The sequence below is a fragment of the Cicer arietinum genome, chromosome 4, assembly GCF_000331145.2.
Source record: "Cicer arietinum cultivar CDC Frontier isolate Library 1 chromosome 4, Cicar.CDCFrontier_v2.0, whole genome shotgun sequence".
Taxonomy (NCBI): domain Eukaryota; kingdom Viridiplantae; phylum Streptophyta; class Magnoliopsida; order Fabales; family Fabaceae; genus Cicer; species Cicer arietinum.
Window position 1 is genome coordinate 26,589,094 of NC_021163.2, and position 13,548 is coordinate 26,602,641.

Sequence of the window (13,548 nt, forward strand, 5' to 3'; positions counted from 1 at the left end):
TTGCTTTATTTTTCAAAAGCATTATATATAAATTTTGACATATTTATATGTCAATTAGGGGAGCATGCATCTGCACACAATATAATATATTATTACCAATACAATAAATATATATAAACCGAAATAAAATTATATATATATATATATATATCAATATAATATAATATATTATTATCAATACTATCAATACAATATAATATATTATTATCAATACTATCAATACAATATAATATATTATTATCAATACTATCAATACAATATAATATATTATTATCAATACTATCAATACAATATAATATATTATATTATTATCAATACAATATAATATATTATTATCAATACTATCAATACAATATAATATATTATTATCAATACTATCAATACAATATAATATATTATTATCAATACAATACAATAATATATAATATATTATTATCAATATAATATATATATCAATACAATAAATTATATATATCAATACAATAAATATATATAAACCTATATAAAATTTTAAATGATGTTTTTTTAAAAATCAAGACTAATAATCAAGACTTATTTATAACAAAAAATAATAATATCATCAATTTTAATAATGTTTTTTTAAATAATAATTATATTAAAACTAATATATTTTAACCGTGGTTTGAAACTTTAATTTATCATATATTAATATGTAAACAACATCATTCCTATTTTTTTAAAAATAAATTTATAAAACTAATCTAAATATAAATATTACTAATCTATATTTTAAAAATAATATATATATTTACTAATCTAAATTTAAAATATATAAAATACTAACTTGATGCCGAGTAGCGTCTGACTTCAAGCTTTCACTCACGTACGATGCTTGCAAGTCTTCGAAATAATTAACAAGCACTGTAAAAATAAAAATCAATAACATTAATTAGTTATATCAAATTAAAAAATAAAATTATAAAACTACATATATAATATAATTTATACTTACCAAATTTAAATGAAGCTTAAGAGTAATTTTGTGTAGAGAGAAGGAGGAGAGAATGGTTAGAATGAGGTTTTAGAGAGAAGTTGGATATGAAAAAATGAAGGAGGTGCAAAAAAAAAATTTAAAACCTAAAACTTAGGGCTTGTTTGATTCACATCCCAAAAACTCTATTTTAATATTTTAAAATTTAAAAACTAAAAAAACTTATTTGGATTACTTGTTTTTAAAAGTTGTTTTGTAAAATTATTTTTAATATCATACTTTTTAAAACTAAAAAACAAACACTACAAGAAAAACATCATTTTGTGGCCAACTTTATAAATATTTTGTGGCCGAATAAAACTCTCACAAATTAGTGACCGAAAAAGCCCTCACAAATGTCAAAATTGAAATTGGTCTTTATTTGTGGCTGAAAAAGCCCTCACAAATTTTTAAATATTTAACTGGAATTTGTGGCTGCCTAAGCCCTCACAAAATCACAACATTGTGATTTTGTGAGGGCTTAGGCAGCCACAAAATCAAGTTAAATATTTAAAAATTTGTGAGGGCTTTTTCAGCCACAAATAAAGACCAATTTCAATTTTGATATTTGTGAGGGCTTTTTCGGTCACTAATTTGTGAGGGTTTTATTCGGCCAAAAAAAATTTATAAAGTTGGCCACAAAATGGTGTTTTTCTTGTAGTGACTAAGCCAAATTTGAGAATATTAGATAATAATCAAAGTTGACAAATGTATACTCTAGGAGTTCTAAATCAGGTCAATAGTGTAGTAGTATAAATCTCTATGTTCACCTATTTCCCTTGCTTGCATATTTATTTAAAAATATTTTTCAACTGTGCTTTTTCTTAAAAGATTTGTAATAACTATTTTTAAAAAAAGTTTTTCATAATTTGTGTTTTAAAAAAGATTTATAATCTAACACAATTCAAATCCTCTCTTTCTTGTATTTTTGACCATATTCTATTGACACTAGAAAATAGACTCTTGGTTGAACACTTAACAATGTGAGAGCAAACATCTATTACCCTTTAGTAAAGTAAAACATGATGTCTTCTCATGATAATGAAATTAAGTAGTAGAGATAAACGTCATATCTCTCATCTTCCCCTATTCTAAGGTGATAACTTTGATTATTGAAAAGATAAGATTCAAGCTTTCTACAAGTAACATGATCCTAAATTAGGAGGTACGGTTGAAGAATTTACACATCCAAAACATGATACTAGAGTTGAAATGCCTAAAATGAGTATGACCATTGTGCAAAAGAATAAATTCAATTTAAATACAAAGCAAACAACCCCAAATATGGCATATGACAACGGTGGCAAGAATGTCAAGAATAAAGAAACTTACGATTCCTTGTGTCTGACCTATGAAGAGAATACACAAATCGAAGAGTCCAAAGCCAATTTATTTGTGAGACATTACGAGGTTTTTGAAAAAGGAAGATGATGAAGACATATAAAAAAATGTTTGTGAAATTCTAAACATTGGTTCATGGTCTTAAGGTCTTGAATAAAGTTACACAATTATCGACCATGTGAATGAGTCTATCAAAATAATGAAAAGCCAAAGTAACAACAATCCAAGAAGCCAATGATCTCAATAAGGTGGATTAGCTTATCCCCCTCATAAGATATCTTGCAAAGATTATGAGCCACAAAGAAGGCAAAGTTCGTTGCCTTAAAATCAACAAATAAAGCATCCACATCTATAGCTTTCCAAGAAGAAGTAGACAATAAGTATTTGGATGACTAGAACGAAGACCTAGAAGATGATAAAATATATTTCTATTCAAAAAGAGTTCAACGCTTGTTGAATAAAAGAACGAAAACTCAATAATAGTTTTCAAGAAAATATTCAAAAGTATAAAATTCTAAAAACCTTGAACATTACAAATTATTATGTCATAGGCTAACGAAGAAAACACCAAGACAAGCCAATTAAGGCGGAACAAAGATCAATCCCATGGCCACACAGGCTGAATCTGATGCATTTTGTAATGATGATCAAGAACAAGCCAACATAAGATGGCACTAATGGGAAGCATACACTCTATTAGAAGTGAAGAAGTTCCAAAAGAAAAATATCAACATCTATTTTCTAAATATTCTTGTGTTTATCTTCAATTTCCTTTTAATGAGTTTCTAAGTAGATCTAATAGAGTAAATGTTTATTATAAACATTCTCAAATGCACATTGCATCTTAGATGATTGCTACATAGAATGTGAAGTTGAATAAGAGAAACATAGAGCATAAAGTCATTGACTAAAGAATAATATTTCCCACTCATCAAAAATACATGAAAAACCATTTCAACAATTTCTAGATGATGGCATAGACAGAAGCAAGATTTCTTCAATGATATTTGGTGTTCGTGGAAACTCCAAGCATAAACTTGGTTTCCAGGAGGAAGATGTATGCACTTCATCATCTAATAACATTCATAATCAAAATTTGTTAAGTTTTATTTGTTTCAAGAAAAGCCATGGTAGAAATGAAAGTGCTGGAAAACACAAAAAATGAGGGGTTTAATTGTGTTTTGACATTTTAGAAAAATACTTCGATTGCTTAGCAAAAAATATGTTATTTATCAAATCATTCAACTTACGATTAACAAAGGTTTAAATACAAAGAGGTTGAATCATATAGATCATAGTTAAGAGAAACAGAGAGATAAAGAAAACACAAATATTTTTATACTATTTTACAACAAACTGTTGTTACATCTTGTCCTCCCCTTATAAAGAGTTTTTCCTTAGTACAACCGAGGACTTGATTCACTATTTCAATAATATTTACTCTGTCTCTTCAAGCTTTGAGTATTATTCTCTAGCCTCTCAGGCTTTCATCATTAGAACCCTTCTTCAACATTCTGGCAGTCTGCCATTGAGTTTTGTTTTTTTTACCTCTTCAACTACCTCTTAGGGGTTAGAGAATTATTGCACTATCGCGCTGATTTACATAAGTTCTAGTTTGTGTTTGAATTGACATAAAATTTGTTTCTGGGATTCTATTTCTCATTGAGAGGATGTTATATCAATTCAAGTGTATGAAAAACACTTTGAATGACTTACATCAATTATAAATAACTCTCTATTGTGAGGATTTTTCATTTATATTTTTTTTATGTGTGCTTGGCTTTTACTGAATTCTCTCTTTTAATACATTACCTTTTTCATTCTCTCACACACACTTGATTGAATAACGATTTCTTCTTAAATAGAGGGAAGAAGTGTCTGTTGAGAATGTTACTGTTGGAGATCTTCAATCACCATTTAAGGCAGATCAGTTGTTAAGATGTATTTGTATATATCGTCATTATTGATTATGTGTATCTTCAATTTTAAAGGACAGATCTCAGAGAATATTACTATTAGATGATGTCACAAAGATTTTCAGACAATTAACATATTCAAGATGTTGACCAGAGGATTAACATATTTGTCTTCTTTAGAGCATTGACTATTCACAACATTGAACTTTTATAGTGTTGACTTTCTATTAGAGTTAGACGATACAATGCTTGTAACAATTGTCAGATCTAGACTAATCAAATGCTTTGCACGATTATTAGAGATAGACAATTACTTAGTTGTCATACTTATCAGAGGCAGAAGATCATTTAGTTTGACATACTGATTAAAGACAGACAATCATTTTGCTCCTATTAATGGATTCACTAAAAGTGCGTTTGAGAACGCGCTCATTAGATTCAGACACAACTGTAGTAGTTTCTTCATAGTCACTGCGATCTTTTTTTATAAAATTATATTTTCTTTGTTCATTAGAGGATCTATCTTATACTAGAACAATTACTTGTATTCCTTTTGCCTTCAATGCTTTGACTCAGACAATATATCGTCATAGTTGTTATTATTATATTATGATTTTCTCTATTAGTAAACATAATTACTTGCTTATTAGGTGATAATATTATGTGGTTAGAAATACTTACATTATTATCTCTAATCCACTTGTAATTTATGTTACCTTAAAATAAATAGTCGTTAATATAAATCTTTGTCTTCTAATTTAATATGCAAATTTACAAAAACAATTAGGGGATAATTGTTCTTTATTTATTTGTGTTTGTTATCATCAAAACATCAACAAGAAGATTGTAGAAAAAACCACTTCTGTGCTAACAAGAAATTCATTATATTTCGTGAAAAACGGGAATGGGAATAAGCATTCCAAGAAGGATTAAATAAAATTTTAGAACCTAAAACAAAATTAATTATATTTCCTATTTATATCGTGTTGAAACAAAAAATTTGGTAACTCGGTGGGTGCTCACAGCACATGACGAATGAAAGACATGTGTTCCAAAACCTAACATTCAAAGATGATTGATGAGTTGGGTTTAAAGACAACTAGAAAAGTATGATTTTGGGATATAAAATTGTAGGTAATGACTCTTTACATTTTATTTAAAATATCTTCTATGTAGAAGGACTAAGACATAACCTATTGACCATATGTCAACTAAGCAACAATGCTTATGATGTAGTCTTCATTCAAAAGACATGTCATGTTGTTAGTTAGTATAATGGATCCATCATTTTCCTCTAACAGGGAAAGAACAATATCTATAAAATCAATATGTGTGATTTGGAAAACCAAGAGGTAAATTGTATCATGTTAGTGATTGAATTGCAATGAATTTGATGCAAATGATTAGGGCGTACAAATTTGAGAATGATTTCAAAATTAAACAAGCTTAGTCTTCTACGAAGATTTCCTAATCTAAAGTACCAATTAAACACTCTTAATTTGTGAGGAATCTCAAAAAAGGAAACAAATAAAAACAAATTGTTTATTCAAAGAATGTTATTTACACCTCAAGAACTCTTGAACTTTTACATAACACCGGTGACAAAATCAAAACTAGATAATCTATCAACGAATAATTCAACTTTGAACTCCTATTAGAAGTAGAAGTATACGATCCATCTTCTAATATTTTTTACATGGTTCTACCAAATAGAAATGATGGTTATTTTGGTATAAATAAGTTTGTTCCATCTAACTACCTTCCACACTTTTTGCTCAAGAAGGATAACATGAAAGTTGGTTTAAAAAAAAAAGGATTTTACCATTAGGTATATTTTACTTGAAGCTCGTCATATTATTTAATGGACATGACTTCTAGTACGTTGTCAAGGAACAAACATTCACATAAGGATACATTTGAGTAACATAACATTCACATAAGGATACATTTGAGTAACATTTGACATTCTTATGATCAAGTTTAAATATTGATGATCTTAGGGACTAAATTGAGAGCGTCTTACATAGTTGGAAAATATTTTGGTGATTTACTTAAAGAATGTTATATGTTAAAGAGATGAAACATGCAAAAATATATTAAGCTATAGTTTAAATATTAGGACTTTATTTAGCAAAACACTTTAAAAAAATTAATTGGAAACTGAAAGATAAATCGACGTAGTAAGTTGAAACTTATATTTAAAAAAATATTTGGTGAATGAGAAATAGTTTGTAACCAACTCTATAACCACTCTTAATTTCAAAGAGATAATATTTTCTAGTTCTTCTCAACTTCCAAATCATTAACCACCCTTAATATCTTAATGAAAATGTTGATTCTATAACTAATTTGTATACCAACTAAATTAGAACTGACGTGAGCACAATTTAAAAAATATTTGCAACATTTTTACATCAATTAGACATAAAAATAATTAAGAAGGGGCATGTTTTTGTTTCGGTTTGAAGTGCAATAAATGTGAAAACAAAACATTTTACATCAGTGGCTATTACAACTGATATGTAAAGGTTTCTAGTAAAATATTTTGTTTTCATTTGTTTTTGTCATCGATATACCATTGTCATTTTGTCACGTCTTTCACTTATAGTGTTCCTCTCTCTCCCGACATTGTATTTCTCTCTAATTATATTTTTGTTTTTCTTAATCATCATTGTTTTTATCCTTTAGCCATCGTTGTTGTTACGTTGGAATTTTCCGTTCTAGTGTAGATATTGAAGTGATTTGACATGAATTACTTTGATTATATAAAAATTTGTGACTGATTGCACTCACCATCTACAATAATGATGAGGAAACATTCATATTTAGATGTACCTTGTGTCAAAATGCCACATACTAAAACCACCACTAGAATGTTGAAGTTGAATCTTTGTGTAACCGCCTATATAATCCATGGATGCTATAAACTTGATTCATCCTTCAACAAAGCCATTGGATGTTGCTCATAGTTTTTGTACATTTATCTTGAGTCCATGTCAAAATTGACATTTTCTTTCATGATAAAAATTTATTCAGTATTGAGATTATTTTTTGTGATGAGTGACAAATATGTTCAAAGATAAATTTTATTGGTACTTTCCAAACTCTAGGTGTACAAAGAAAAAACTTTGTATGTGATTCATAACATGATGGAACTTGATTTATATAACATGATTTAAACAATAACTAAGATTTTTATCTCTCACTTTCACATTAGATTTATTTAATACATAGTTGATGTTACTTCGTATTCCTCTCAGATCACTGTTTAAAAAATAATAATTTTTAATGCTTTTTAAAACCAATTTAGCAGTTATGTCTCTTATGTTTCAAATTTGTTCAAAGATAAATTTTATTGGTACTTTCCCAAACTCTAGGTGTACAAAGAAAAAACTTTGTATGTGAGTCATATCATGATGGGGCTTGATTTATATAACATGATTTAAACAATAACTAAGATTTTTATCTCTCACTTTCACATTACATTTATTTAATACATAGTTGATGTTACTTCGTATTCCTCTCAGACCATTGTTTAAAAAATAATAATTTTTAATGCTTTTTAAAACCAATTTAGCAATTATGTCGCTTATGTTATTAATAATTAGTGTATTTGTGGACTCATTATCATTTTCGTTTATCTTATTGATTGATTATAGATATGTATGATGAATCGTTAATGTTTGAATGATAATTTTAAAATTTTAATTGACTCTTTAGTTCCCTATTTTGCTTTCAACGAATGACCTTCATTTTTTATATAAATTTAATAAATTAATTTTGTATATAAGTTTGGATGGGGATGTCAACTAACCTATTTGTCTGTCATAAAAAGAGACGTATTGAGATTTTCATCTTTACACCTCTAGTTGCTCCAACCTCCGTAACTTAAAGAGCGTGTTAAAAATGAGACAAGACAACTCCGTAACTTAAAGAGCGTGTTAAAAATGAGACAAGACAACGTGGAGAAGATAGTTAGTCGTTTTGTCATCCCATTACTAGAAATCAACTGTTTACATTCATATTTGCTTTAAAATACCGCACAAATTAGGTTATATGCGGAGTTGTGTCTCCACAAAATGCTGAAGGTAACACTGTCAATTATAAGAAAGAGGGGTTTGAATTATAATTGCCCCTTTTAAAAAAATTTATGTTTTAAAGTTAAGAACATAATCCAAGATTGATCTTGGTAATAATGAAGATCGATCTTGGTAATATTGAAGATCGATCTTGATTTGTTTCAAAAATAGTAAAATGAATTTTATCAATATAAAAACTGATTGTAAAGCATATAATAAATAGAGATAGAGATATCAAACAAGCATATATCATAGTTCATCCAAACACGAGTTACGTCCAGTTCTCACAAATGTGAGATTTTCTACTAAGTGTTCAAGCCAAGATCGTTCTTGGTTTTCACGGATCAATCTTGATCTTTACACAGTTTCTACCTAGAAAGGATTTTTCATAGGTTTACCTTACACTATTTCAGAAAGGATTTTGCAAGATACCTTTTAGAACCTAAAAGGATTTTTACACACTACTCAAGCTATGTTATCAAAAATAGCCTTGAGTTACAAAGTGATGATTTTAAGAGTATTAGAATCTTAGTATTGCTCAACTCTTGTTTGAGAAATAGATTATGTATTTAGAACTCAGTTATTACTGATTCTAACACAACACAAAGAAAAGAACTGTAGGCTTGAAAAAGATTTTGACAAGCTTGAGTATGATTGAATGATTGATGTTTTGTTTGGCACTTTGAGTTGTGTTTTGTTCTTCATCTTGAAGCTGCTTTTATAGACTTCAAGAGAGCTTGGGATAGCTCATATGACCGTTGGAATAAGGCCAGTTGTCATGAGATAATTGTTGGATAAAGTCTGCCAAAAAGCAAGAGTGATCACAGCTGCATCCAAGATCGTTCTTGAGAACCAGGATTAATCTTCGAATTTAGTTGAAAATGAGCTGACTTGTACTTGTGATTCTTGTCAGCTGACAGAGATGACTTCTTGCGTGCAGGTCAGGATTGAAGTACAACTTAGATGTACTTTACAGCCTGTAAACTTGTACTTGTAAATGCCTCATTTGATGAATGATCTTGTTTTATACTATTAATGGAGCATGTCTTTGATTCTTCAAATTCTGGAACAAATATGACTTAGATTGATCCTTGCTGATTCTATATGAGGATATGAGATGAATAATGTTTCTAGGATCCAATCTTTTACAAGGAAACTGATTATTCTTGTTTCTGTCATAAACGAAGATCGTTCTTTGTTTCTCATCAATAAGTCAAGATCAATCTTCGTTTTTCAGAACTGCTTTCTTTGATTTTAATGAGATCTGATTTGTGATGTTTGATACCTATCTTGTTTTAACACACTCAAATGCACATGTTAAATACCAAAACACTTAGAATCATAATTAGAATTTTTAATTAACTTTTTGTTTGTTTTCATCAAAACATTAAATTGATATTTTGTCTTAACAAATCCTTTGTCTGTAATTATTACTTTAGGATTTTAAAATCTACAAGTAACTTACCTATGGATATTTGCATAGTAAAATTTAACATATCCAAATTGTTGAATTCAAGTGTGAGTGGTTAAGTTCCACATCGGCTATGAATAAGCTAATTGTTGGATATATAAGGTAAGTACCCATACACCCATTGCCATAAGGTTTTGGGTTAAGATATGATGTCAAATTCTCTTGTGGATCCTTGAAGATGCCTTTTTCTCCAAATTGTATGTACCTGTATATCCATATCAGATGAAATGCCTTGGGTATGTTGACTATCAACTTCATTCTCTCCTAAAACAAAAGTTGACGCTTGAGAAGATAACTTAACCTAACTTTGATCCTTTTTTTCAGTGAGTTAAAAAATAAAAGTGACTTAATGTTGGATCTTTCCCTTTCTCTTTCTTCTATGAATTATTAAGTACGTCTTAATGTCATTTATTTGTAAAAGTTATAAAATCAATAATAGAAAAGTAATAATACCACTTTTTTCTAATGCAAACAATGAAGAATTGATCCACCGTGTAAAGAGAAACAACAAGCATAGAGTTACTATTTCTTTTATTTACTTAAGTTTTTTTAACTTGGAAGAATTTCAATGTGCCTTCAATTGTTTGCACATGCTCTTTCCCATCCAAGTTTGCTTATTTTCCAAATCCTTTTACACTTATCGTGCATTAGCATTGTCATCTTAGTTGCATTATGTTTTTTTCAAAGTTGAGCCGCATCTTGTCATTGAATTCTTGGAATTTGATTACCTTAAATAACCTGAATAAAGCATCTCATTATTTTTTAGTCAATTTCTTCCATGATTGTTTTTCCTCTTTCAAACTAGAATATATTATATTAACAATTGTTGAAACTACCAATTTGTGGTGATCAAACCGATATAAACCATCAATATCTAATGTTATTTAATGTAACATTTTCCTTCAACTACTAACACGACTAGTGAATTTCAACTTAACAATAAAATGGGATTAGCCATAAAAATTAGATTACTCACACATCTCCTTTTAGGAATATTGGGATTTTAGGTTCACTGTTTTCTCCACCAACAAGACTAAATGAAGATGGAGCTTCATTAATTATAATTTGGGTAAGGATGGTTCGAGGTTGAGTTGGTGGAGAGTGCAATTAGATGGATTGGGATCATGATCAATGTTGATTTTGCATTGGGTGTTCCTATGTAATGTCTTGACGACTTTAGGCTTTAGCCTAATCTCTTGTAATTGGGTTCATGTACTTCTCAAGCCTTATATCCATTCCATTTTGGTCAATTGACAATCTACTGGATATTTTGCTTGTAAGTGAAGATGCGAGAAAGAGATCTTTTGTCTTCTATTTTGCTTACCATAAGATGTATTCTATAGGAGTATCACTTCTTTGGTTGATTCGGGGCACTTGAAGCCTATGGCTAGTCCAAAGAATTTTGTCGCCCCATCTCATGTTCTTTATGAAGATGATATTATGGTGTTTTGCAAGGGCACGAAAAATAATTTTGACTATTTCATGCAGTTTTTTCGTGATTATGGCGTTGTTTTGGCCAACATCTCAGTTTAAGCAAGTGTAAATTCTTTGTTGGATCAATGTCTACCATTCATAATATTGGTTATTTGGCTTTTCTTTTGGTTTGCTTCTGTTTACTTACTTGAGTGTTCGTATTTTCAAAGGAAACCCTAAGATCTGTTATTTACAACCTATTGCTGATCGTGTTAAAAGTAAATTTTCTACTTGAAAGGGTTTACTCTTATCAATTATGGGGCGAGTTTAGCAGGTGAAATCAATTATCCATGATATGTTAGTATACAACTTTCATGTTTATGCTTGGTCGATTTCTCTTTTAAAAAATATGGATTCTTGGTTGTGAAATTGTTACCGTGGCTTAGAAACATGTATGTTCTCCTTTAGAAGAAGAAGAAGGGTGCCTTGGCCTTCAATTTTATTGCACCCTATTAATTTTGTTGCCTTGTTTAAGTTTTATTTGGACATGTTTTCTTCGGAAGTATACTTTACTTTTTAAGGTTCGTTTCTTTTAAGCTAATAAGTCGGTGGTATATTTCGCAAAATATTCCATTTGACCATATATATATATATATATATATAACCACTCACACTTTCATGTATAACTAGCTAGCTAAAATCTAATTGGCTGAATATTATATTTTTATACATTCTTCTCTTTTTATTTAAATTATTTCTAACAAATATATCGCATTGCTGTTTCGTGATATGTTTATATAGTTTAAAGATTTGTATGCACATTTTTAGGTCCATTCAAAACTGTCCCGGGAGAACCTCCACACCTCACATATATCCCTATTAAAATGTATATGGTATTTGCCATTTACTCTTTTCAATGCTAATTGAACTGAGTGTTGGAGTGCTTATGTAAAACTCCATCAATTGCCAAAGATGATTTCCACCGTCAACAACCACTTCCTTTTTGAACACATGCGCTATTTAAAATGCATCATGATTTTGGTCTAAATATCTAGAAGTCACTTTTTAAAGCTTTTACATTAAAAACAAAACCACTCCAATAATATATTTTCTTGCACCATTATTATACCATCCCACAGAAACATTATAAATCATGCTTTTTAAAAGACGAAAAAAACTTCATTCTCATTAAAACCATGGCACAAGTTATGAACATATGAAATAATACAATAGTTCTAGATTTAGTATTTGCTACAATTACCATACGCCAAGGTACCAAACATTACCATAATCATGTGCCCCGCGATGTTTCACGCTTATGATGCATTCATGCATGAGAACCGTCAGATCAGCACCGTGCTTTCTTCCGTAGATGGCGTAAACCATGGAAATGGAAATAATAATATTGGAGGGAAAATGACATGTTTCTTTAAATAATAAAACAGCATTCATAGCATAACGCGGGGAATAATGCTTACTTATTCCTATGTATATAGAATGCACGTCATCTTACGTTAACGTGAGGTAGCATCACTGTCTTACTTTTAATTATCATTTAATTAATAATTAAGAGTCTAGAGCGTTCCTGGATATTATGAATAAATATTGGACGAAAACAACAAAATGACATTTATCAAATAAAAATTAGTTTTTTTTTATCTTATAATAGTGGTACCCGGCAAATTTCGTCTAAATAGTACGAGAACTATTTATCACCGTTCCAATAATTAATATAAAAAATGAAATATACAATTTTCATATTTATTGGACTGGCAAGTTTAATTAAAAATAAATAAATTAGTGTGAAGGTAAAATATCAAAATAGAAAAAAATAAGTTAATTGAGATAATAAAAATTAAATCAAACAACTCAATGAGATGAATTAAACATTCCCTAATATAAAAAGTTTGGCTTGGATTCTTAGTATTCTAAAATTAGGCAATTTAATATTTTTGGGTATAATTCTTCGGTTTCATGGAAAATGATCATGATAAAGGTAAATAAAGTCAAACTAACAATTGTTACCATCAAAGTATAATATAAGTATCTTGGTCGATTCGTCATTTACTGAGGTTCATTAATCACTTTAGGTCAATCACTTGTTACAAAAATTTGATTTGAATATATACTAATATTAAGTTTTTATTTTTATTTTTATTTTTAATGTAGACGAAATGGTAAATACAACCACAAACTCATATACAATTACGAGATATTGGATTCGAACTCAAGAGATGGTGTCCGATTTAACAATTTTGGTATTTGCCACTTGAGCTAGCACTAAGAACTATAAAATATTAATCTAAATTGCAATTAGATATTACCTAATATTCGTTT

At 28.9% G+C, this 13,548-nt stretch overlaps 1 protein-coding gene across 1 annotated transcript in view; it reads right to left on the minus strand.

Annotated features, from left to right (window-relative positions):
- Positions 1-12,597, minus strand: part of LOC140920014 (uncharacterized) — a 19,342-nt gene extending 6,745 nt beyond the window's left edge. Inside the window, exon 1 of the mRNA XM_073367320.1 lies at positions 12,478-12,597. Within this exon, the coding sequence (XP_073223421.1) occupies positions 12,478-12,597 (120 nt within the window). The remainder of the gene's footprint in view (positions 1-12,477) is intronic.
- Between the last annotated feature and the right edge of the window lie 951 nt (positions 12,598-13,548).